General features: G+C 41.8%; 1 protein-coding gene across 1 annotated transcript in view; it reads right to left on the reverse strand.

Moving 5' to 3' along the window:
• The window catches only part of NYAP2 (neuronal tyrosine-phosphorylated phosphoinositide-3-kinase adaptor 2), a 131,420-nt gene that overhangs the window by 45,668 nt on the left and 58,996 nt on the right, over positions 1–26,756 (reverse strand). The window contains exon 3 of the mRNA XM_074153889.1: positions 6,372–7,469. Within this exon, the coding sequence (XP_074009990.1) occupies positions 6,372–7,469 (1,098 nt within the window). The remainder of the gene's footprint in view (positions 1–6,371; positions 7,470–26,756) is intronic.

Consider the following 26,756-nt stretch of genomic DNA (forward strand, 5'->3'; position numbering starts at 1 on the left):
ATTTCCTGGGATTGTTAATAGGGCAACACATGTCAGCTTCAACAAGAAAGAGGCTCCAGCTGGCCAGGCCAGCTGATCTGAATCAAAATATTTAGTCCAGTGCCCACCTCTTTTTGCTAAGGGATCCAAGGACTACTGGTGTAGGACAACAACAGGTATAGCTGAAGCAGCACTCAAGACCACTCAACTGCAAAATGAATCTTGTTTTTTCCCCAAAACCTTGGTTCCTGAAGGATGATGACCACATCTTTTCATCCCCATGTTTCTACTTCATTCATTTTCAGTTGTCTCACAACATCACACACTCACCCCAACAGGCACATCCCTTAGTGAAGGGCAGAATTTGAGAGACCTAACTGACACCAGCAGACCAGAATGCTCCTGACCTTTGTGTGTGCAGGTGTATACAGCTCTTTCCCTGAATATGCACTCACAAGTAAGCACTAGAAGAAAGTAATTCTGATGCTGCAGCTCCCTGGCTTGCTTGTATCTCAATAAATAGCAATTGATGGACACGGACAGAGACTTCTTCAGGCTTTGACTAAATGCAACTAAGTGTGGTATGGCCATATTCTTCCAGCGGTGAGCGAGTGTCATTCTCTTCAAAGCTGGTGTTCTCTTACCCTCTATTCCTTTTCCTCTGGCACTTCCCCCTGCTCCCTCCTCTAAGTCTTTCCTTTCAGATCTGCTTTCAGGACTGTCAAACAAGACATGACTGCTGTGATCACCTCGTCTAATCTCATACATATTATGGAGCTAGCTTCCAGTGAAACAGCTGTCTCACCTGTGACAGAGAAGCCAATACACCTCTGATCCAAAGGTTCAGGAGCAATTTCAGTTATGCAGTATTGTTTCTGTAAAGGTGTAGTTATCTCATTAACTGAACATAGCATTCATACTGCATGCAATCAATTGCTACAATGCAGGAAAGGGCTGGAGAATTAGGCTGACAACCCTTTATATAAAACTAGAGAAAATTGATTAACCTAGGGGGTTAGAAATGACATAGGTTTCCAAATTTCAGTCTCTGATACTGACTCAGCTATGCAGTAGTTGAGCAATGGTATGTAGTAGAGTAGCTATAACACTTTTTATGGCCAGCCTAGTCTTGCAGGCAAGCTCTTCCTCTTCAGAATACCAGAGGCTGAGCAGGTATCCAAATGAGAAAGTATGCACAGTTCAATGGCATACCAAGTCCACTCTCCTTAAGCCAGCAATTTTCATCTTAACTCCATTAGAAATATGTAAGCTGAAATCCTGCCTTGTCTGTCTACATCCCTCATCCTGCATTTAATGCACAAAGGTGGAGGTTAAACACCAAATAGACCCACGTGGGGTGAATTTTCACTTGACTCATTTCCCAAACTCTCTTTTCCAACATACTGTTCCATCTAACAGGGAATCCAAAGCTGTTTTCCAGCTCCCTGGAAAGCACCAGCATTAAAAAACACATCAAAATAACCAAACAACACCCCCTCTACCCCCACCCCATCCCACCCCCTCAAACAAAAAACCACCCAACCAAAAATTAAAAAAAAAAAAAAAAAAGAGAGCAAAAATTCTAACTCCATGATTTCTTCATGGGAATGTCTCAGCTGCCTGAAAACAGCATGAGTTCCTTTTTAACAAGTTGAGCCACTTCTGCACCCCTCCCCTCCCCAGACTATTTGACAGCTTATAATAAATTGTTTTAGACTCTTAATGCAGTGGGTACTAGCCAGGAACAGGAAATGTTAATAATTATCCCAATTTTCAATCACTGTTACTGAATTTTCAAAGTAGCAAGTTCACAAATTTCCTCCCTATATGTGACTAGAAGCTGAAGAGTGAAACTCTCTGTAGGCAAAAGCCAAAGCAGCTAGAAAGGCCTGCAGAGCAGCTAAGAAAAAGAGCAATGAGCTGCTGTGCATCTCTTGTCCTGATCTCACACCTCATGCACAGTCAGGGCACACAGCAGAGGTAACTATTAAGTTGTGTGGTTCATTAGGATGAATATTTGTAATACTTGCTCAAAACAGGTGCAAAGGTCCCACGAAATTATGAGGAAACTGAAGCCTTAACAAATGGAAACAACCAGTATGCAAACAGAAAGGGCTGGTCCTAACAAGAGTTTATAGGACCATTTCACACAGAAAAAATGTACTGCCTTGATGCGAGTGCAGTTCAGATGCACATCAGCAGCTTCTCTGCTTTGCCTTTTAGGATGTGGGTATGCCTATAGGCACATGACTTCAGTTCTATATTTTCACAGAGTACAGCATGTTTCTATGGCGCAGAAAAGACAGAGGCAGCAAATACAGCTCCAGAAAATCCCAAGACCATTCCCTTTCTCTTTCCCTCCATAATTCCCTCTTCACTGAAGGACATGGGTAACACAGACACTCAGTGCATACGCTAAAAGCAAAGGGAATGTGTCATTCAACACAGCTGGATTGAGTGATCATACTTAAAAACCTTCCAGCTGCATCAGAAAAGGACACACTGCAGCAGCCCAAGGACACCAGGCAGTGTTGGTATCCTTTAAATAGTTTCCCTCTAACCTCTGAGGACTGACATTATATTTCACAAGGGGCTGCCAACTGTTAGGGTCATGTTATCCCACACAAAAGCAGGAAGGGTTAAAGAACAGTCAATGACAATTAATAATATCTATCTTTTCCTCTCTTTCACATTTTTCATGCTCTACATCTTTCTTCAGCTTTCCGTAGGGGTTGTCTCCATCTTTCTGCCTTTCTTTGTGATCATCTTGCAGCAATTTTTTTCATTTCTGATTTGGCCTTGCAATTTATTTTTCTTTGTTCTTTTCTCCCCACCTTCATAATTGTGCTGTAATGCATATTTAAGATGCTAACAGCACACAGGAGAATTTTTAGAAGAACACAGCACAATAAGTGAGCTGCTTATAAAATTCAGATACACACATCACAGCTCCAGCCGGTGGATGCTGAGTGCATTCAGCAATATGTCCGGGGCTTCAACGGAAGCTCATACCCTCAGCAAACATGGCTCTGAGGTGATGGTCATCCTTAATATCACTGATTTATCCCAATATTCCACTAATGCAATTTCAAATGAACTCTACAGGAATAAAATGGAGGGGGATAAAAACGGAAAAATTGCAGGAGAGTAAAGAAAATAATACAGAAAGGCTACAAGGGCATCTTTGCTTGTATATTAAAGTGGAAATATGGTTTGTGCAGTGCCTCTGCTCCAAAAGAAACCAACTCAAAAATGTTGCAGAATAAAAGCCAGCAAATACATTCTGAGTTTGGATTCAGATGCCAAATTTCTACAAAGTCAGTTGCAGTAATAACAATAAAGATGAGAGAATTTTCTCTGTAAATGCTGCAATATTTTCCAAATACACTCAACTGAATATAAAATTTAGTATGATGCTATTTTTTTTGACTAGCATATGGCAGTGAGAGCTTCAGACAAGTCACAGAGGGCTAAGTCTTGGAGGATTCAATGAGAAAGTTGCTTGAGATGTGCTCAGAATAATTTTACATTTGAGAAGCAAATATTCTTCGCTTCCTAGCATGATTTTGTAAGAGTCATATAACTTCCTCTTTTTGGCTTTTATTATCCTCTAGATTCTGGAAATCTTTCTGTATGCTGAGAGCAAATTACACTGAAGTGACAACTATAAAACCATGGCAGTCCCAGTTAGTCCTATGTTATGCATTTGCTCTCCCATAGCTTAGAAAAAAATAGTATCTAGAATGGTATGAGTGCCTTAGGCTTCCAGTGTGGTTTGTAGGAGCAAGATTTCTTTAACAGATCACATGAGTAGTCCAGTCTACACTATCACTCTATATAATCACGGCATGTAAACATGACAGTCTGGTCAGATTCTATGTTAAAATCCCACGAGTTCGATTCTTTATGGTGGATCATTTTAATGTAGAACTGCAAGACATAAAATGCTAGACCTGTATGTGTTTTCTATAAATCTTAGAGTGTTTTCTACCTCTGTAATATCTGAGCAGAAACCTGTTTTTTGCTCAGTGCAGTAATCCCGCAGGATTAAGTCATACTGTAAATACCAGACAAATTACAATCGGATTAGATGGGCAGTCTGTTCATTTACTCAGCACAGCTGCACTCCAGAGTCTTTTCACCACTGGTGTCTATTTATAACATGAATGTTTTATCCTTACTTGTTTTACCATTCGTGACCAATAAGGAGCACTACTTCCTAAGGAGCAAGCAATACGCTCCTTGAGAGGCCAAGAAGAAAGCTGTTTGTGGCACGGATCTGCAGGGCAAGATTTATTTTAAATTTATCTGTGAAAGGTCCCTTGAAAGGTCTGCATTCAATTTCAGTCAATAGGAATATAGAGAATATCTTTGTGGAGGTAGATATGACACAGCAGCACAGATTTGCTGAAATTTCCCACTTGCCACATTTGCTGCAGGAATTCCTATAGGTTCCAAACCTGATACATCTGCCTATATCGGTGAGCACAAAACCATCCAACTTACAAAGCTGACCAAGTAGATCTGGTGTAGCATGGGGTTTACAGGGGATTTCTGCTCAATTATGAATAAGAAGTATGCTTAATGATGTTCAATATTGTCTATACTTTGCCACAATCTCACTACCACTTCACCGCAATTATTTATAAATGGCACATCACATCCCTCATAATTGTTCAAAATGACAAGAATTGTCTTGCCCTTTAGATACCAACTTCTTCCATCCAGCACACATATCCAGTATTATTGTATTTTTATTACTGTAATCATGTAATCATGGAGCTAAGACTTCCATGTAACAGTGTTTATGACTGAAGGCCACAGAAATATTAAAGTCAAATTAAACAAACTGCTGCACCAAGTTGCATCCTCAGTATTCTGCTAGCTCCCTTTTCACCTCCACCTTCTGATTTCAGAGTCATTATTCCTGATCTGCACAGAGATAAATAAGGATAACACCTCTGAGGTTGGGGCAGTGGAGGCCATGAATGAGGAGCAGTACTTTGCATGCCAACCCAAACCACTGCCACCGACCTTCTCCATACTTACACGTTTGTATGTACTCACTCAGCTGCAGAGGTGCGAAGCAGGCAACCTCTGCCCATGAAAACCCAGAGGGGGTGTTCTTGTGAGCCCCCTAAGCATGCCCCAAAGTGACATGACCACACTGCAATGAGTAATGTCACACAGCAGCACAAACACAATCAGAAAGGCAGTGCAGAATTCTCTTCTGTAGCGATATGGTAGCCTGGAAACCAGAACACCTTCCTTTATCAGGTATAAACCAGCCTAGTTTATCACATCATATTTAATGTTACAGCTGCCAAATAGGTATAATATAGCACTTACACAAACATAAGATCAGCTGTTCTCCAAAGAGAGGTTTTCTATTAGGCAGGTGTCAAGAATTCAAAGTCATGAACTGATTTTACTGAAGCTGGAGGAGAAAGCGTACTGAGCCCACTTTGCACTCTGACAGGAGGTGTTACGGCTACCTTCCACTGCGAGACATTGTTTTTTGGCAATGCTGAATGGGAAAGTTTTTGCAAGAGAAATACTGGTGCCAGGTTCTGGTTTCGCTCACACCTGTGACTCCTGCTGATTTCATTAGGAGTTTCCATATTTCACTAGCTCAGAAATAGATTTACGTTGTGTAAACCTGAACACATATGGGACAATGGTTTTATGATACAGCGTATGAAAAGTCAATATTGGCTTAAGGTTTTCCTGCACAACTTCCCCCCTTTCTTTTCTCTGCATGTGGGTAATGTGTTACAGGTCGTGTTGGTTTTCAGATCGATTCACGGTGTAGCCTCCTAACCAGTCACACTAGGGCAGCTGAAAAAGATCCTCTGTGGCACAGCAAGGAAGGAGGCAGTGGGAAGGATAGGAATGCTTTAAGCTGGTACCCCTGGTTGCCATCATACACACCATGATCTCTGGCCAAGTTAAGGGTGATCAATGGATCTTTGCCAAAAAACCCTACTGTTTGGTTATTTTGCTACAAACTGCTTGGACAATTACTGTGTCTTCGCATCCATCAAGAAAGAAAGGATGTGACATGGCAGGAAGATCCCAGCTCACATAGCAACATTAAAACTGGAAAAGTTAATGAAAACTGACTCCTTTTTCAAGACCAACCCATGAGTTGTACTTCTGTAGTGCAGTATGCGTACTTAAAAATCTTAAAAATATAACAATATGAAGACTAAAACAATTTTAGCAATAATCACTTTTCTTCCTGTTACAAGAAATTTATATATTTATATAATTTATATATATATAATTTATATAATTTATATTTGATTTTTGTAAGCGTTTGATTTAGTACAATATAGGGAAAGATATTATTATACAAGGAAGAACAAGGAAAAATTACATCAAGAACTTACTTTCTGCAGGTTCCTTAGATCTTCTGCCACTGGAGGACTTCCTCAGGAGACTTCGTCCTGAGGTAAAGAGGCTGGTTAGCTCCTCCAGAGGACTGGTGGGTGTCCGAGAACGGGAACCACTCTGAGACGATGACCCGTAGGTGCTGACCGAGGCATTTACCATCTTTCCTCCTTCTTGCAATGTGTTTCTGGCTGTAGAATGAGGCACTGATGGAGAGCTTCTAGAGAGACTTCCTGAATGTACAGAGTCATAAGGTGGAGGTCTTTTGAGGCTTAAGGGGGTAAGAGACCTACCCATACTGACAGGAGAAGGTGAGGCAGAGTGACTTTTAGGGTAACCATGTGGAGACTGTGTTCTGTATAAGGTAGAAGGATGAGGAGGAGAGGAGGTGTGCCCAGGGGTGCTAGTTCCATGAGACACTGTCTGGTCTTTCTCCAGTTTTTGATGGCCTGGTGTATGAGGTGGCAGTGAAGATGGAGAAGCTCCAGCTTGTTGTTTGATGTAAGACACATTTTCTAAAACGGGAAGCTTTGTGACCTCTAGCGGAGTTAGAGGAGACTCGTCAGAATTCGGGGAACACTGCACTGGTGCTGGTGGGAACACCAGCAGTGGAGGTCTGTGAGAAAGCAGATTTGGAAATGGTGGGGGTATATCACAAAGCAAGCCCTTGGGAGTAGATGGCACTGAAGACTTGGTGAAATCTAGGTCAGGCACTGTGGGAGTAGCACACTGAGAAGAACAAGTGTGATGGTCATATTCACATTGACATTTTGAATCTTGGCCTACATCATCAAATATAGGGTATTTCATCTCCTCATAGACTGCTTCGCTTTGGTCATCCTCGTCTTTTTTGAAGTCTCTGAGAATATTCCCAACCATTTCAATATAAACAGGCTCTTCTTCCTCTGTGTCTGGAGCAGGACTGCTGACCTGTGACAAAGAGGCATCCCTAGTGAGTGTTGCCTTCATGGGGCCATGCTTTTTGATATACGTTTCATCAAAAGATGTGCTTAGCTGAGTGTTCGGATTTCGTTTCGGCTTAGGAGGTGGAATCTTCTTTGTGTATTCATCACTGTGAGGTCTTGGTTTGGCTGACACTGAAAACAGAACAAAATATAAACTCATCAGAAGTTTGTAACACTTTGTGAACCACAGAATCTCTGTTACAGTTTCATAATTCTTCAATGGATTTCCTGGGACTAGCCTGTTGCTGGATTTCTCTGGTATTACATCAGTAGAACACTAAAAATAACACCCTATTCAAAACACTCCTAATCTTCCCCCAGAATGCTGTGACACTCAAGTATTAAGTAGCTAGCGAGCACTTCCCTCCCTCCAAGACATCTGTTCTCTCCCAAACTCTTTGGACATGGGACTTTCCATTTTTAAATATTATGCTTTTCAAATATCACTGCGGGATTTTAAAGACCCAAGGAGTTGCCAAACACATAAAACTAAGTATCCAAATGACCTCCTTATGGCTGCAAAAGAACAGTTAAGATTCTGGACATTCATAAGGGAATGACAGTGATGTAACTCTGCAGTGACACAGTGATGAATCAAGACCTTTTTATTTATAGTAACTTCTTGCATAAAGCACAACAATTCTCTCAGCACTGACTGAGAAAGAAAACTCTCACATACAAATACTGTATAATTTGCTGTTGGGATAATCCTAATCATTTATCTGGACTCTTAACAAGACTTCAGTGAAGTCAAGGGGGAACAAAGCATCTTGCAGATTCAGATCCCTCCCAAAAAGGTTACTTCTAGAAACAATTGAAGTAGTTTGTCTTCAAAATTTTGTCAAATTTTGTCTTTGAAATTATAAATCAAAACACTGTGATAAAAGTTGTTTGAAATGAGAGGTCAAGGGTTTCTTAGAAATTACCCCTTATGAATTAAACAATAACAAAAGTAATGGAAATCACATTTTGTTCACTTTGCATAAATAGTTGATTTTAGTTTTAAAACATCTCATTAAACGTTTGGGTTATGCCTCATTAAATGTTTGGGTAAAGCCAGTTTTTATTCTAAGCAGACTCAACAAACTTATTCAGAAACAAAATTTACCACATACACTAAATCTAATTTCTGTTCCTATAGGGTGAATAGTTCTTGCATTGAAAGCTTTGATACCTCATTGGAAAGTTTCCCAATTTAAAAAAATCCTAAACAACAGGCCAGTTCAGAACGGCAGCTTTCCTGTCTAACCAGACTTCGCTCCTCTTCGCAACTCACTGCTACAGACCTGCCACTGCAAACTCAGCACTCAGAGACATTTCCAGACACCTTTTGCTGACCCATCAGAAAACAGCCAGCACATTTGTAATCTTAAACCAAGCAGGCAGCGCTCATGGAGTTAAAAACCCTCTTTTAGAAACAGCCTCAAACATATTACTAAAGCCAGCATGGAGGCACTGCTCTGCCAGCTGAAAGACAGTATTTTGACAGTCTGCAATGACACCGGCTCCGGGCTGGAAGAGCATCCTACGAACGTGATTTGGTCAGTATCAGAGGAGGATTCAAACACAGTGTTATCACTTTGCCACACTGCTGCTTTGATCTGCTAAATAACCTTTCTTCCCTTCTTACAAGGAACGGTAAAGACAGATGTTACACAATATTCCAGTTTTGTTTAGGAATAAGGAGCGTGCGTGTGCACATATTTGAAGTAAAAAGACCGGTCTTCATCCACAGTATCTGCTTAAGCCTAAAGTGCAACAAAGCAAAAAGAAAACGAAATCTTGCCAGAAAAAAGAACGTAAACCCACAAAACCTAAAAAAAATTATATTATGCTTTCATGATGGTTCCAATTAATGTGTTCCACTTTGCAGCAGGCTAGGGACATGCAAAAGCTTCCACAGACAAGAGTATTTGGTAGCTTGATAGTTTTTCACTATGTGGGTATATCTTAATGCACTTTAAATTTGTCTTTTTAATTAACCCAAATTAATTTTCTTGAATGTATTACGATAGACTTTTGGGAATGAGATGTAGGCTACCAGGATCATTTGGGCTTTGCAGAAAATATTACTCCTCATGATTTTTACAATACTAGCAGATTTTTCTTGCCATGCTTCCAGCTAAATCACCATTTCCTTTCCATTTAGTCTGTTATTTGTATTATTATGTTTATATACATTCTAGTGACATAAACTTGATCTCAATCCTTTCTCCCCACTTCTATTAATCTGATTTACAACCCTGGCAAAAGCAATCTTCCTCAGTTTGGTGTCATTAAAATGAAGAGACAGTCAACGAGACTGGTACAAACTGCCTAATCATTTCTGAGCATGTTGCCCAGGGCCTGAACTCTACTTCAGACCAGCTAAAGGATTACAGGCTTTGCTGCATTTTAGAATTGTGTATTTTGTACACAGAGGCTTCTCGTAGTCCTCCATTCCCTGTGCATCATGCACATCCTCACTGCGTGCCTGAGATGCAGAGATTTTCTGCTCCTCTGCCTTCCTCAGACCCCTGTTTCCTACGCTCTTCTACATCTCCTGTGTCACGGGTGCGACATTGGGAACATGCTCTGTCCCACAGCCATATTCCCACTCTTCCATCTCTTTACCTGGAGAGATGTTACTGATGGACGAAGTAATCAAAAGAAGTTCTTGTGCTGAAGGTCATTCAAGGCTAGTCTAAACTGCTGTTTTTACCTAAAAATAGCCAAAAGTAGTTAGGTACTCTGTTTTCAAACAAATTGCTAGAAATAGCATATTTTGTCTCTTCCCTCCTTCTGTTTTCACAGCTTTTATCCAACTGATGAGGTTATGCCACATGGTCTAGACCTGTCCTTAGGTGTTGGGGTTTGCATATACAACATTCACAAGTTATTATATTACAGACAAGGAAATGAGAAATGTCATGGAAAAAGATTGACATTCTGCCATCTAGTCTTGTAAAATATTTTTGCATGGGTTGAAATTAAGTACCTCAGTGACACACACAACATTCTCATCTGCCATCGCATGATATGTAGCATTAGCCTAAAATATCGTGATGACATTATCAACAAAAAGGTCAAATGACCCAATTCTGCTGTATGACGTACAGGGTAAAACATGACAAGAGGAAAGATTTACTGTGCCTTTTCTATTAAAAGCATTTTTTCCTCTGCCACAGTTTATTTTATTAAAGCATCTGTTTCCAGGAGGTGGTATGTTACTGAGATCTTTTTCCCTCCTTGACAAACTGGACCTTTCAAACTAAAATTTAAAACTAAATGCTTTAAATATTTTATAAACCTTATAAAGGTATAGAGTTACCTCCTATATGCTACACAGAGCAGGAACATTTGGTGCTGTAAGACTTCCTAGAGAAAAAACACAGGTAAATGGATAGGGTAAATAGCAAAGGAATCTTTTTATCATGACTGAGAACAGGGGAACTGCACAACACCTACTGCGAACTCCCCTCAGCTGCAGTGAGGCATCCAGGAGCAAACTGAATTAGCTTTAAGAACGCTATAATGCAAGATGCTTACCATGTTTATTTAACAAAGGTTTCTACTCTGAAACACAGCTCCATAGCAAGGGCTGAACTCCACATCACACCCGATAACAGAATATGGATCACGAACTACCGTTCCAGCCCAGAATAGCTGAGAAAAAACCCAGGAATCCTGCAACCAACCAGAGCTGTGCAAAGCCAATGAACGGAGCAGGGAGTATTTGTATAGTTCTTGTGTTACCAACATTTGGCAGGGATAAATGTGCATGAATGCAGAAACCCTGGCAAGATCCCACAGCCAATGGAAGAAGATTATTTGGCAATCTCCAGAGAGGAACAGGCAAGATTGCTTTAAGTACTTGACATTTATCAGGCAGAAAAAGCATTCAGTGCCTGCTGGGAACATAAACTCCTATGAAAAGCAAACCATGCTGACATATTGGTGACACACATAGTCTGTGTTCTCTGCTCTAAACATGGAGTAATTAAGTGCTTTTCAACATGGATTATTACATCCTTGGTGCAACTGTCGCCAGTAACTTGCCTCGAGACTCTGCCACTAGTACACGAGGCCCGATCCAAAGCTAAATGGAAGAAAAGAAAGTGAGGACTATTTCTTTCCCTGCCAGGTGCACGGTCCCTTAACCAGCCATGCCAAATGGTGCCACAAAGCTCTGGTGAGTCCTTCTATTACAGAGACACACAAGCGCAAGAGACTGCCAGGTCTGCGAGGAGCTCAAGCAGACTGGAGGCGACCAGAGGAAGACAGGTCTGCAACTGCTATATGGTCCTCTGCCCTCACTCACGGGAGCTGCCCCGGCTGCGGGAGCTCGGGGTGCGATGTCAGCCCCTCCTTTTTTGCATCAGAACCACCCAAACTACCACAGCTGATAAACTGGAAGCACGATGATCCTTGCAAACAAAACTGGACTTCACGGAGTTTACACTGCTTGGGCAGGAACTCGCCGTGTTTAATAACATTCTACTACCAAGCAATTATCTAGCTCTAATAGACTGCAAATGAAACAAAACACGCAGCCTGCAATAACTTCAGTTCTCATCTAGAAGCAAGAACCACAGCGCTTAAAATAGCCTTATGGAAGGCCTACTGAATAAGCAGAGTATGACATTTTTGAAATGAGATATTTGTAGCACAAAGGTTACACATAGCTTTCAGACATGCCCAGATAATCTGCCTTTCATAGTTAATTTTGGAAATACAGAATGCTTATTGTCATCTTTTCCTTCTGAAGTACTTTTTTACTCTTTAAGGAGAGATTGAAATATGAAAATGTGTTATCACATTGGTTTTTATTACTTGCTCACTGTATAAGGAATAAGTGAAAATGTCTAAAAACTAAAACGAATTTTGACATTTTCTATTGTCCTTTGGGTGTTTACCAGCTTCTGCAGTTCAGCGACCAAGCCGATTTATTGTGCTGCTCACTGTAACAAACAGAATAAAAATACATGTAACAGAAAAATTCCTCCCTTTCAATTTCTCCAAGAGGCTTATAGCATTCGATTTCTTTCTAAATGAAGGAATGATTTGGGGCCTAAAATTTTTCAAATTCTTAACAATGTTACTTTAAATGCAGAAGGAATTAATCTTGCTGTATTTTGAGGGGTACTTCTATCAAAAAGAGCCTCCAGGAGTGAAAGGAAATAGAATTTCTTTAATTAAACCCTGAACTTGCTGGATACTGAATCAAAGATACACAGATTCTGATTTACATCACATAATTCGTCAGAGAAAATCCAGCTCTAGGGTAGCACAGAACCTATAGATATGTGTAAGTTCAAGACTATGAGTAACCCCACTGGCTTTAATGAAATGAACTGCTTGTTCAAAGTTGCGCATGATCTTAAGTGCATTTGTGCACCAGTGCTTATATTGGGTTAGATTTCATTATCTCTGTAGATGAAGTTTGAATAATCCTAGTTAGTTTGAATTTAAAAAGGCACGGTCCTCTGAACTGTGCAAAAGATTGGCACTCAGGAGACCTGAGTTTAATTCATTACTTTGTCACAGGCCACAGGGCCTTGCCTGTCATTTCACCCTTTTTTTTTTTTTTGCCACTTTTCACCACCTATCTTTTGCCAGTCTAGGCTCTAAGGTGTTTTAGACAAGATTTTTATTTTAATTTATTTGTTTATACCAATCCTTGCACAGTGGTTCTCATCACTGGAAAGCAACAGTAGAAAACTAAAGCAATTTTAAATGTATCTGTTAGAGAACGTGCATCTTTTCTTCTCCAAGGAATTTTTGAAGGCAAGTGTTCCTCCACTGTGAGCAGCCGTAAAATGTACACACATAGATGCATTTCAGCAAATGACCGTAGAAACATCATAACTAGGCTGAAGTAACGTCAGAGAACGTATCTCTGTCACAAAAAAAAATTTGCTTTCAAAATAGCATTGTCCTCATGGACACAAGTCCTTTCCCTGCAGGTTACCTTTTCCTTTTCTAAAAGATGTTAGTAGGAAAAAGCAAAGAGGGAAAGAACATGGAAGGAATAAAAGAACGATCTGAATCATTCAAACAGCTTTGCAAGCCATAGGTGGTTTCTGCACAATGATTTCATGCTGTACATATTTATTCCCTCTCCTGAATCTATTAGCTCTACTGGAAATTATTTAAAGAGGAGAAAACTATACTGAAAATAAAAGGACTAAAAGTGAGTGTCATAAAATAATACTGACGTGCTACTTGGATGTCTCAAGGCTATGATTAAGGAGACTTCTTCAAGAGTATTCAGGTCCCTTTATTTTGGCTACAATTTCTTTCAGCTTTTAAAATGATTTATTTCTGCTCTAATTCAAAGTGGTAGAAACCTAGTGGCTTCAGTATTGATATTCCAGAATTAAACACCAATATAACAGAGAGCAGAATTGCGTCTTGCAGTTAAATTCAACAATTCAGTTAATCCAACAATATTAATCTAACAATACAACCTCTGCAACTGATCGGCACCATGGCTGAAGATGTGCTGCTGCCAAGTTCAGTTTAGGGTTGTGTATCTGGGCCACAAACTAAATTCTCAACCCCAGCCACACAGCTCCTCACATGCTATATGTACCAAGGTAGCCGTACCTCCCTGGGATTCACAGAAGGCAGCTGCTGCACTAACTGCCTGGCCGCCAGAGCTCCTCCCAGCACGGCACGGGCTGCAGGTCCTTCCCTCTCCATTATCAAGACGAAGGTAGAGATACCAGGACATTTCAAAAGCTCTGGAGTATCAGCATGGTGGAGAGAGTCCCTCCACATACTGCCACGCTCCAGAGCAGACTGACTTCCAGGTTTCCTCCTCCATAGCCCTCCACTTCTCTGTCCATCCGCCTGACACACTGAGCTCTGCTTATTACCCTTTCCCACAGTGAAAAGGTCTCCAAAAGCTTTCAGAAAATTACAAAGTGACTAAGTCTCCTTCTGAATGCCCAGCCACGTGCTTTCATATATTTTGAACTTCACATCCAAGTTCTTGGAATGAGTAATTGATGTCCCTGATTTTTCCAGATAACATTGAATAGGCAAAGAAAAAAAGAAAAGAGAGTGTTTGAGAAATAATTACAAATTATTTGCAATCAAGCCTTTCTGTACTATTCACTGAAGCTAAAAGTTATTGTCAGTCAGCACAGCCCTGGAAAAGCAGAAAAAGCAAGATTGTGGATATGTAAGAAAAGAAAAGTCAATTTGAATCATTCTCTTTTTACAGGAAAACTGATGAACTGAATGCAAATGGAGGCAAAAAAAATGATCTCACAGTAACTTCTTTCAGGTTGCAATGATTTCTGAGTATCCATTTAGAAAAATATCCTTGAACTAATATGCCCAGATACAAGGGGCCAGGATCAATGGCATTACATGGGTGTCAGTTACAACAGCTCCAGTGGAAGAAGGCTCTGAGGAGGGAGAGGTGGGAGGATTACTGGGGAAGTGGGAATCTGAGTAAAGGATGTTCACACTGCCCACACATGCAACCAATATTGCTGCTGAAGTGCTGGTTTGTTCTGTTTCAGAGCCTGCAGTCTGCATATGCAAAACAGATTTTGCAGCCAATGTGGCAGTAGCACTAGAAGATTCTGTAACCGTATGTAATCTGAAGGAATTCTAGATATAGAAAGTCAATTGGCATGGGAATTTATCAATCGCAAGCATCATTAGATGAATTACATGAAGAGTGTAATGTAAGTAGAAGAACTACTGAACCGTGCTTGCAGAGAAATTAATTCACAAAGTGTCTGTGCTTGTTGGTTGGTGGCTCTAGTGCTCTGCTGCGGGAACCTACACAGAGCTGGGGCACTGAAGAGTTAAACACGGTCACAAGAGAGTACAGAAAAACAGCCACAGATCGGCAATGTGAGTAAAGCCCTTCAGTTTTAAAACAGCATTAATGGCATCTTGACTGTCACCTTGGAGATGAAACCTGAACAGCTTTTGCTGTTTTACTGTAAATTAACCGTTATCGGTCTATTCTTACAGCTACCCACAAACTGACTGCATTTCACACAGAGAACGATGGGTGACATCAGCCCCCGCCGCCTCCCTCCCAGCATCTTTGCAGTGGTGCAGGTATTAGAGCCCAGCTCTCGCAGAGCTGTCATCCTGCGCTGGCTGCCCCCTTTCCCTCTTCGTAGCTTCCCATCTCCCATTTCCCCAACATCACGCAGAAGATGGTGAGTCTCTGCATTTTCTCTGACTGGCTTTCTACAGGCCGTGCTGTGTGATGACTGCAAGTGCAGCAGCATTTCTGTTGACCTGCAGAAAGAAAAGATCTCTCTGCTGCTCAGAAAGGGATGCTTCTGGGTATGTGTGAAGAGCGAAGTCCCACTAACACGTGCCTTAGACACCTATGTCACATGTGCTTGGTATGTAGTGGACACCACTATTATACCAGTAAGCCTTTGAGGGCTGAGCTGCTTACTCGTGTATTATCTGCTGCCCACAGGGCACCGAAGGCCTCTGTGGTGTCATTTGGCAATGTTCATGTAAACAAAGGCATACTCCATCCTGAATGCAACTCCTGGCCTCACAGGAACAACATTGCTATTGATTACTAGCTATCATAGCTGAGAGAGATCATGTGGGAAATAATTCGATGGATTTTCATTAACTTCTTGGAGAAGGTAGGGTACAGAGGCTTTCTGACCCATTCTGACATTGAACGAGAGTGATCTCTGCAGGAGTTCCTGGCTCTGGGTGATTTCAAAATCCAGTACCTGCACCCAAATAGTGGACTCTGAAACGGTTTACAGGGAAAACCAGAAAGACGGAAGTCAAGCTAGAGAAAGAGCAAATGCTTCATGAAATGGTAAGTTTAGCTCACCTACTTCATTTATCTAGAAAAATAGTTTGTATTTGTTCACTTGATTTAATTGTCACTTCGGTTCACAAACATCCTGTCCAGAACACTAGAGGTGACTTGAATAATTTGTCTGGAGATATGAGACTCTTCATTTTTTAGATCCACAGTAACGCCTATCTTCTACTTACAGACAATAAGTAGGTCAAATCCATTATTTGCTTGCATAAGTAGCAATCTGTTTGCCGAGCTTCTAAAATAATTGCAGCCCATTAAATCAAGCTGGCAGACCTACCGAGGTGATACTGTGCATAACACTGACCTCTTGGGCACTGCAACATGAAATGTATTGTGTCCAACTATTCCACAGGCATGGCAGCCCCACACACGCTGCCGCACTTCCTCAGCATCTCCCACCAGCCGACGAGGAACCAACAGATTTCAGTAAACTCCTCTCCCCCAGAAACGCTGTGGCCTTTGTGCAATTCTGTTCCTTGAGGCTCTTGTATAAAAAGCCTCTGGCTGCTGCCGAATGACACATCCGTCAGGCCCTTCTGCCACGGAGCTCACATTTCAAAACAAAGCACAAGGTTGATCGCAGACGTCAAATGAGTCACCCCAGCAGGAGCATCGAGAAAGCCAATGAGCCCCAGTGAACAAGAGTTCATCTAAAGGGGCATTCTTGCTTCTACCGACAGGACACAAGGTGACCCTGCAGAAGCAGTTCCCACAGGTTGTCACTGAGCATCTTTCGGGTGAATATGATGATAGCTGAAGTGGACAGAGCATTGTCAGCGCAGCTCACAGGCAGCAGCACTGCCTGGAGATGTAACACCTCCACGGTCAGAGGCTGAGCGTCACTGAAATACTCGGTGCAACTGGCTTTAGGAAAATAGCCTCACAGCTATTCATTCTACTTCCACCTCCATTGGGGTGACTCCTCTCTCCTCCTCAACTCTAAATAAAGTGTTGACAAAATTAAAGACAAGCCACACATTATCAGCTGCCTCCCACTCAGTGCTTCTCTGTGCACCTGGCATCTATCGTTTCATCTTGCATTCACTTGCAGAGTGGTGTAATGAAGCTAGTAGAAACTATAATATTGTTCATCTGTAAGGGTCATGCAGCTGAGCCTAATAACCATAAATTCACTGGTACGGCTGCAGTGTACAGTACCATTTTGACAGTGTTGTACGCAGTTCTAGACAAGCTTTGGGAGAGCCCTCTCCTGTTTCTGCCAGGCTTAACCTCATTGTGCCATCTGAGAAACGAGACGGAGCATGAAAAGACAAAGATGGAGCACAAAAAGGAACAGAGGAATTGCTGCCAGAAGCTGTTCCTACCTCACCCACAACTGCAGAACCTGTTCAGTTCAGCTGACAGACAGTACTAGTACTAGTGGGAACAAGAAAGAGACTTGATTAAAAACTAGGACCCTGCAAAAAAAGGGAAAAAAGACCAAGAAACAGGAGGTGGAAAAATGAGGAAAAGTGCTCTCCAACAAAAATGTTTGGAAAGCTGACGTAAATGAAAGGCAATCAAAGCAAGACCAGTATCACAACGCTAGAAGCTAGCCAATATCTAAGGGAAGAAGCAGACATCAACTGCCAGAGTATGACTGGAGAGAGCGAGCCCAAAAACTCTTTACATGAATGAACTGTGTTATTGCCCCTTGTCTCTCCCATGCTGTTTGCAGTGAGCACACACACAGCGCTCCCCTCCTCTTCCCCTTCTTCTCCTTCCTCTCCATTTTTTCTCTCCTCCTTCCCATTTACTTATAATTTGGACTCATCCAACATTACAGAACAGCCCCTAAGCCAGCCCTAATGGTTCAACTAAGTGCAGAACACAATGTAGGGACAAGCCAATGATGGTTTTGCCACTGAAAAGCCACTGTCTGCTGAAACTGTTATACCAATCAGCTTTCTCAAATAACATATCTTATCCTTTCCTTTGCCAAGCAACTTTTCATTGTGAAAAATGTTCTTTTTTATTCTATCTTGCGGCTGTGGAATTTTCCCATGAAGACTGAAGTAGCATCTACTCCCACTGTCACTAGGACACAGCAATGCACCCAGGCCTTGAGCAGTTGCACCACCACAGGAAACCAGAAGCTATTGCTATAACCCAGTGTTTACAGCCTGCTTCATTCTGCTGTTGCTCAGAGCAAAGCTCTCTGCAGGAATTCATCCATACTGCTGAGGCACAGCCTCTGGTAGAGGACAGCACAGAACGGCTTAAGCTCTGAGGGGGGCTGTTACCTACCATCTCCTGGGACTGTCTGTGCATCCAGCATTTCACGAGCTAGACCATAATTGCAATCCAAATTTTGCCGTCCTTATTCATGCACTGCAGCATCAGTGATACCAACAGGAGGTTCAGAAAGGGAACTTGAGCCGTTCCTATGCTCAGAAGCTGCTTGAAGTCCTCATTTCCACAGTGACTGCCCTGAGTTCACAAATGAAACCCTGCTAGATGTGTGGAATTTCACATTAAGCAAGGACAGTCTTTTTCACGTATTCCCTTCTTTGCTCAAAAGCCTCTTTCTACAGTGCTGTTCACAAAAGCACTCACACACGTCCCATTAGCCCAAGTTTTGACTGTGAGCAGAAATACTCTAGTCATAAGTTGAGCCATAAGTCATAAGAGCCCTGTTCTTCCACTTACACCACTGGGAGATGGTTAGTATTATTTACAGAAGTCTCCATTTGGCATAGCACTTACTCACAGGCAAGCACGTACTGGGAGGACTGGGATCTTAAGGCAATTAGTCACTGCGGATATTTATCCACAACAGCTGTAAAAATTATCTCATCTTTAACAGAAAATAACAAATAATTCAGAATCATAGAATACCTTGAGCTTCCATGCTTTTGTTTGCAAAACCTCTTATTTAAGGAAATATTCTTTTTAATCAAAGGGTCACTTAGCATCTTATTCACCAAAATCCACGTATTAAGAGACTTCTATTGTCATAAGCAAAAACCTAACCCCATTAAAACTTTCCTTATTGAGGAGACTTGTGGCATCATCACATTGGTCCTAAGGCAAGATTTATAGCCAAGCCACCCTTTGGTATTCTACTAAGAGGAAATGGGAGACAGCTCCCTTTTCAGTCATGCATGGAAAATGCCAGGGATCTTCTTCATCCCACAAAGCACTGTTAGGGCCAACAACCCAAAGGTTATACTGCTCCCAACACAGAGCTGAGTTTTTCCAGGCACATTTATGCTCAGAGAGTCCTGTACTTGTAATACTGGTTTTGTTTTACTACTAAGCATAAGAGGAGCTAGAATTATTCAATCATTACATGCAAGCTGGTTGTGAATTCAAAGACAGAGTATTATTCATGAATATCTCAGAGAAATTACGGAATTCATGGCAAATATACCACTGCACTGGGGGTGGATATTACAATATGCCTCTTGATGATGTCAAGTACACCATGCTCCAGCTTTTTACTTCCCACATCTAAGCCTCCTCCCACCCTGAGCAAGCAGCTAGCTGCAAATCACTCTGGACTTTGGGGGATGTGCTTCTTGTTTGACACATCAGCAGTTCAAAGTTATGCCCACTAAAATTAGCATAAAAATTTGTGTTCACTTGGTTTTTTTCACCTTGTGCATCCATGAAAAGCCCAGGCTGGTACACTGTGACCTGCAGGCAAGTTGATGGTACTGCAAAAGGGAAGCTGTGCTCTGCTGAGCTGTCACTGCTGTGCACGTTATCCCAACACAGCATTGCTTGCACACGTACGAATTGAGAAGCATGAAGTGCCAAACACAGTTGTAGCATGTCGGGCACATGTTGCTTGATGTCATCCAGCATTAAGCCAAGTGGAAGAGATGAAAGCAGCAAACCAGTGCACGGGCCCACTATATTCAGTCACGAGAAAGAAATTACAAATGAAAGAGAGGATAACCATGACAGGATCTCACCTGGAGCCAGACAAAAATCTCTTGGGATGTGATTCTGCTAAGCACCGTGTGTTCCCAGTAAAGCCAACATGAGTGTAAGGTGCTTCCCCCCCAGCAACAACCTCTTAGCAGGAAATGCTTTGAGAGCTCGACTCATGCTTCACTCGATAAGGATTTGTCTCAATTGGTTGTTTAATGAGAACGGAATTGGGGCACCAGTCAAAAACAAGGTAAGAAGAAGAGGTGGAAATCCAACGTATTTGCTGTGGAATAAAAAGTGCAGCTGTTTTGTGTTTTTTCCTTTAATTCCAAATAAGTTTTGCCAGACATCTCTATTATCACAAACCAGCTCTGAGAGTAAACAGGGACTTTATTCAAACCCTTTTTCATATGTCCACAATGTTTCTAACAGACAATGCCAAAGACAATATGGAAAACAGAAGTGTAGCACAAGTATTCAAAAATTATTATTTTTGTAGTGTCATGGGCATTTCGTTTTACTTAACAAATTCTGAAGGGCTGTCAAAATGAGGTAATAGAATTACCAGGATTTCTCCTCCCCTCCTCTCCTGGCCCTGATTTCAGAGCTATTCAGTGATGTAAAATAATGCAAGAATCTAGTGTTTCATAGTATTTCAGCTCACAGGTGGAAATACTGAGAAGGCCCAGTATATTGTTCCCTGAGGTATAAACAAAATAAAAAATGAAATACAGTCACAAATATGATGACTTACATTTCTTTCTAGCAGTATTTCAGGCTTGACACAGAATGACCTGATGATAATGAGTGGATTTATTGACACTATAACCTTCCAGTTACATAGGGGTTCTGTCTATCAAGCTTGCAAATTAACCATGCAGTGGACAAGAACACCCACGTGATAGCTTTCTGCAGAGACTCTCTCTTCCTTGTGGTCCTTCTGGTAAAGATTATTGATTCAGACACCTCAAGAGCACAGCTGAAATACTTCCAGGGCTGGGTTGGCTCTAAAAGCAGCCTAGTGACTTTCATATGATGTGAAACCTGTGCTAATATTCTCCTAGATCCCAGCTGGCTGCATGAATCAGTGGCTCGTGCTTCCTTGCCTTGTTGGCACGTCCAGGGACTACAGTGACCCTATACAGTCAGCAGACTTCATGGTGGCAGCACCCTGGAGAAAGTCTCCTGCTCAGCATGTTGGCATTATACCCAACACTGTTTTGAGGTCCTAGATAGTTTGCTAATTCCAGGGCAGAATGGTGTGAATTCACAAGTGCAGTTTGGGCCTGAGGCCACAACCAGGCTTATAAACTCTCCTGAGCCCTGGAGCACTGGAGTACACAGTGCAGAAAAGCCCACATGCTCAGCAGCAATCACAAGCATTCTGCAGGGCTTACTAGCCTCAGTTAAGGGCAGGCAGTCTCCTCCTGCACCAACTGCATTTGCAGTCAATCTGGTAAACCAGCACAACACTCCCTGAACCCACATTATTAAGGCTTTTCCATTATCAAGAACATCACAGCTTCCATCACCCTTGAGAACATAGAGATAGCTGTACTGCAGGGGGGCTTCACATTTAATTTTGTGGTTTTTTTCCACAGGTGCAGTGTCTCTCAGCAAATAAGCAACATCCTAATGTGAAAAGAGAGATGAGGAATATATAAAGCAACTTGTTAAATTAAAAAGAAAAAAAAAAGACACTAAGTATACAGGATAGACTAGCACAACATAGCTAAAGTATCAACTGCCAAGTCTCGGGCACAATGCAATTCCCAAGTGGGTAACTAGATCTTCATGTCTTTTACCACTGCATGGTCTATTTTCTGTTCAATGCCTGCAACTTCCATTAACGTTAATGAGTATGTATATGGGCCTCGAGGGTAAGAACATACTCCCTCTGTGGCTTCAAAACTTGTTTATAAATCCCTCCAAAAATCACATTGTGTTCATTGTTCTGCGCAGAAAGCTATTATAACAGCTATAAGAACTGCTGCTTTCATTCATTCCTTCCTTCCTTCCCCCTTGCCCTCCCTTATCTGAGGGACCAGAAAACAGACCTGAAAAGATGAAGGGCTAGAGGAGGTGGCACACAGAGGACAGTAACTCAGCCCTGGGAGCTGCAATCTGAAAACCAACTCACTGCAGGGAGGGGCAAACTGAAATCTCAGCAAAAGCAAAGAAAACCAAACCCCAAAACACCGAAAGTCTACCACCACTACCACCACCCTCTCCTACCCCTCCCAAAGCAAAGCCTTTGAAAATCTCTAAGCTCTGAAATGCTAGAGAATAGGCTGAAGTCTTTGCCTTGTCCTTCCTGCTAGAGCACAGGTCAGTGGGAACAAGGTACTTGAGCAAGTAAGGGGCCAGACACAGAGCAGAGGCACTGCTGGGCAGTGTCCCACTGCAAACTCAGGCCAGCGCTGCCCTCCAGCCTTTCCACGACCATGGCAGCAAGGAAGCTGTCGAGATGCAGGGCTGAACAAGGGAAAGGAGTGTTTGGTTTCTAGTAGAGATTGCATTGCACTAGCAATGTTGAAGACGCCTTATCCATCCCTGTGCTGCCTGGACATGCAGGGCAGTTCTCTGGAATCACGTACGGTAGTTAAAAGCCAACTCCACCTCACTCTACTGACAACAGGACATGTATCTTCTGACGCTGGCTTTGACTTTTACCTCCATCATTGCCAGCTGCTTTCTCCCAATGTGTACAGTTTCAAGTTAAGCCCTCTCAAGCCTTGCGGTCTGCAAGAGACACATTACAGTGTACAAAAAATAATGGGTAATGCAGCACTGAGATCAAGAATCAGATTAAGATATGTGGAGGAAAACAGACACTGTTTTACACGTGGCTGAATACCAGCTTGCATTATACCTGTAGAGCTAACATGAGCACTAGCTTTTCATGGGTCAAAATGCTGTGCTTAAAACACAGAGCAGACTGTAGGAAAGAGCAAAATGAGCTAAAAAACATACAGTGCACAACATGCAAGCGCTCAGGTCTCTCGGGCACCATGACACGTGAGGGCTCCAGCTGAGCGGATGCCCTGGGAGGATACCTCAGAGGCTGGACCTCAGGAGGACGCACACCCCATCCTGCCACAGCCACGCAGTCTGCTCATCCCCTCTTCTCAGACCCACGGCCCCGCCATGCATCACATCCCACAGTGACGCCTGGCTCTCGCTGAGGGGGAGCACTTTGACAGAGCCATCTTCATGAGAAGGGTGCTCGCTGCGCTGGGCTCTGACAGATTTCCCCACAGGACACTTCTGCCCAGACCTGCCCACTCCACTCCCCTGCCAGAGCTCCTGACCTTCAGCAGGGTGGTGTAGCGGCACCCATGTCTCAAAGATGAGTCCCTAAAATATTGCATTCTTCTGCATCAGCAGTGGGCTGTCACGTCTGGCAGAAGGCCAAGCAAACAGCCCAGAAGCAGTAGCATCTTAAACTGCCCACAGCTGTACCCACCAGAACCCATCTGTCAGTCCCTTTAGACTTGTTAGGTCTCAGTAGGGCTCGTTAGTGATATTTCTTCCTTTAGTAGGCGCAGATGAAAATATGCAGGAATAAGATCTGGCTATAAGGAAGGACATTACATGGTTACTGTAGAGGACACTATTTCAAAGTTCAGGTTAAATACATAATTAGCTAAGGTACGAAATAAAAGGAAACCAGCAGCATGCAAATCAGCAAAAGTGCTAAAATCCCTTTAATCCAAGTTCTGTTTAATGAGAGTAGCAAAAGTTCAAGTTCACAATGCAGAGTCACCAGCCTAGCTGACGGAAAACTAGATTTATGAGAGAGAGCAGCTGGACTGCAACACCAGTTACAGTTACTGTAATTGCTTTTCTCCAGAGGAAAATTTTCCTTCCAAGTTGCCCACCTTTACAGCTTGCTGAGCAACAGAGAGAGGCTTCCACTGCATGGGCTTAGAAAGCAGCAAGAAGGGCATCTTCTTCCACACAGGACACTCAGAAGGAAAACAGTAAACAAATGGAGTGGGTTTGAGAGGCGGGGATCCTTGCAAGCATTTTCACATATCAAACCTAAACTTCCCATGGACTCTGGCAGGAGCCGAATTACAAACATGAACAGCATTTTGAAAATACTACTCTGAGTTTTAGTTTGCATTTGGGTGCACGTGTTTGTGTGTACACGCAAGCACGCTCAACTTGCATTTTCATTATACATAAATGTGTATATTATGTATACATAAATTGCATTATATTATGTATTTTCATGTGCATGTATTTATATAATATAGTTGTCATCCAGTTTGCTAAACAGAATTTTAACAAAAAGTTAACTTTCAAAATGCAATTCACTTATGCCTCTTCATTTATGTTTGCACTGCAGTAGGTCTGTAAACCTTTCTTGTGGACATGCAGTGATCATATCAAAAACCACTGCTTGAGGCTGGTTACATTCACCAATTATACTGTTTTATTAATTCCTTTTTTGGTAAGATTGGGCACCGAAAGCACATCAATTAATTAAACTCCTGCATTTTCTCAATAAAGAGCCTCTCAGGATCAAGATTAGATGTGCCTTCCACGCTGAAATGTTATTTAAAATTACCCTTTTCAGCTCACTTCTCACTCCCAATGTGGGATGTATGGGGAACAGCTACATTTGTTTGCTGGTCCTACCAGAGTTTGAAAACTCTGCAGAAAGGCAGCCCACGTTTCTAAAAACAACTTTCTAGAAATCTGTCATGGAGGAGAAATGCATTGCGTTGAAGGCCTTCGGTGGGTGCATACGAGAGGTAGCCGGAAGAGTAAAAAAGGAATATTGAAACATAAGAAGGGACACAGAAGTGTGGAAACGCAGCAGTGAAATTAAAGTCAAGTTAAGGAGAACAGAGCCTTCAGGCTGGAGAGTGCTCTTTCAGGCAGAGCCAAGGTAGACAGGGATAAAACACAGAAACAGGAGTGTTATCACACTGCTGCACAATGAGACAGGGTTAATACATGTTATCGCAACTTAAAAGAAGATTCTCACACTCCCACAAATTTGGAATCAAGAGCACTTACAAGAAAAGTGTACAGAGCCGGTGTAGCTGTTACTGATGCCATTTGTTCTTCAGGGGGAAAAGGTCTTTTAACCTTATGACCAAATTTCTCCAGCCACTTACTCTTGCAGTACAATCAGACTCATATTCAAAACATAACCTAATGTTATGGTAGTTGTTACGATGGGATGGATTCCATATTTTGACTTTATCTTGATCAGAAAAAGAATAAAAGTTACCATAAGTAACTGCTTTTGTTTTCATAAACTGGATCATTATCAAAAAGTAAACATGTTTAATAAAAACAAGTGGTGAGGCTGTCCCTGGTTGCCTAGGAAATGTACCAAATTCCTTCTCAAAGTAGCCACTGGGTTAAACAATACACGTTATAGTCTGAATTATTCTGCATTGCCATAAAGAAAATGAGCTGGCAACAATTTTGTGAGAACTCCTTTGTAAAGATTCCACAATAGTTGGTGGAGAAACAATAGGGTCTTTTCATCCTTGTTTTTCATAATTCCTGGAAAAAGCTGTAGCCATTCAGCCTGCAAACACCACAAGTACACACAAATGTGTGAGACATGCATATACAAATATTTGGGTACAACATGGACAACAGCGACTGAAAGTTAGACCTGCATGTTCTTGGACTCGAGCTCCCAAAGATCTCCCTAGGAGAACATTAATATTGTATCCTATGGACTATCTCACCTGAAATTGGAAAGATATAGTTGTATGATTTCTTGAATTCAAAGACTGCTACTAGAATGAGAACTACTAGATATGGAAAAACTTAACCACTTGCACATGGACTGGCAGAATCAGAGCTTCACAGGTTTCTTTGAGCTAGGCACAATTTTAGATACTAAATTTGCTGGGAATTAATTGTGGAGCAACAGTAATAATATCATTTCCTTGGACAAAGCTGGTTTAATATTTATATCAAAGCAATACTGCAGGTAATGAACTTTGACTTTCATTTGGTTCTGCTCATCTTTAGACATCCTCATCAACATATGACCACAGTTTTTATATAAGCATTCCTATGCCAGCCAAACGATGACTGCGAAAACTCTTTCATCCAAACATGTTACCTGGGAGTGCACAGGAGGTAACAAAGCCTCTCCTGGTAACAGCAAAGCATTTTAGATATCCAGCCTGTTCATCCAAACACCATATCGTAACACCCTTGTGTATATATCAGACTTTGAATTTGACTGCTTACTTCAAAAAAACCCTACAATCTGATGTTACTTTCCATGTATCAAACTCTTTGGTGAAACCCTTCCAAGTCTGGCACATATAAAACCAGACACATACAAACAGAGCAGATATTATGACCACACGAAAACAATGGCACGGTTAAAGGGTTCTGTGAATTCGAAATCTCCAGGAACTTCTTCATGATAGTCTAAAAGCACCAATTGCTGCACTACATGTAAAGCAGCAGAATGAGTATAATATAGGTCATATATAAAGTATCATAGAGATTCTCAATATTCCATGAAGGCATTTAGTCACACTAAAAGGTAACATTTAGTGATGGAGTATTACTTGTTCACCAGTTCTTTCCAGAGATCCTGCTATGAATATTCAACTCTTGATTATAATAATGAATCCGAGGCACTCTGCAAAACTTAATACTACGGTGTAATAGTACCATTGTCATGCAAACTATCCAAAGTGAACACTGCTACAATACCACGAGTGCCACTC

The sequence above is a fragment of the Numenius arquata genome, chromosome 9 (assembly GCF_964106895.1).
Source record: "Numenius arquata chromosome 9, bNumArq3.hap1.1, whole genome shotgun sequence".
Lineage (NCBI taxonomy): Eukaryota > Metazoa > Chordata > Aves > Charadriiformes > Scolopacidae > Numenius > Numenius arquata.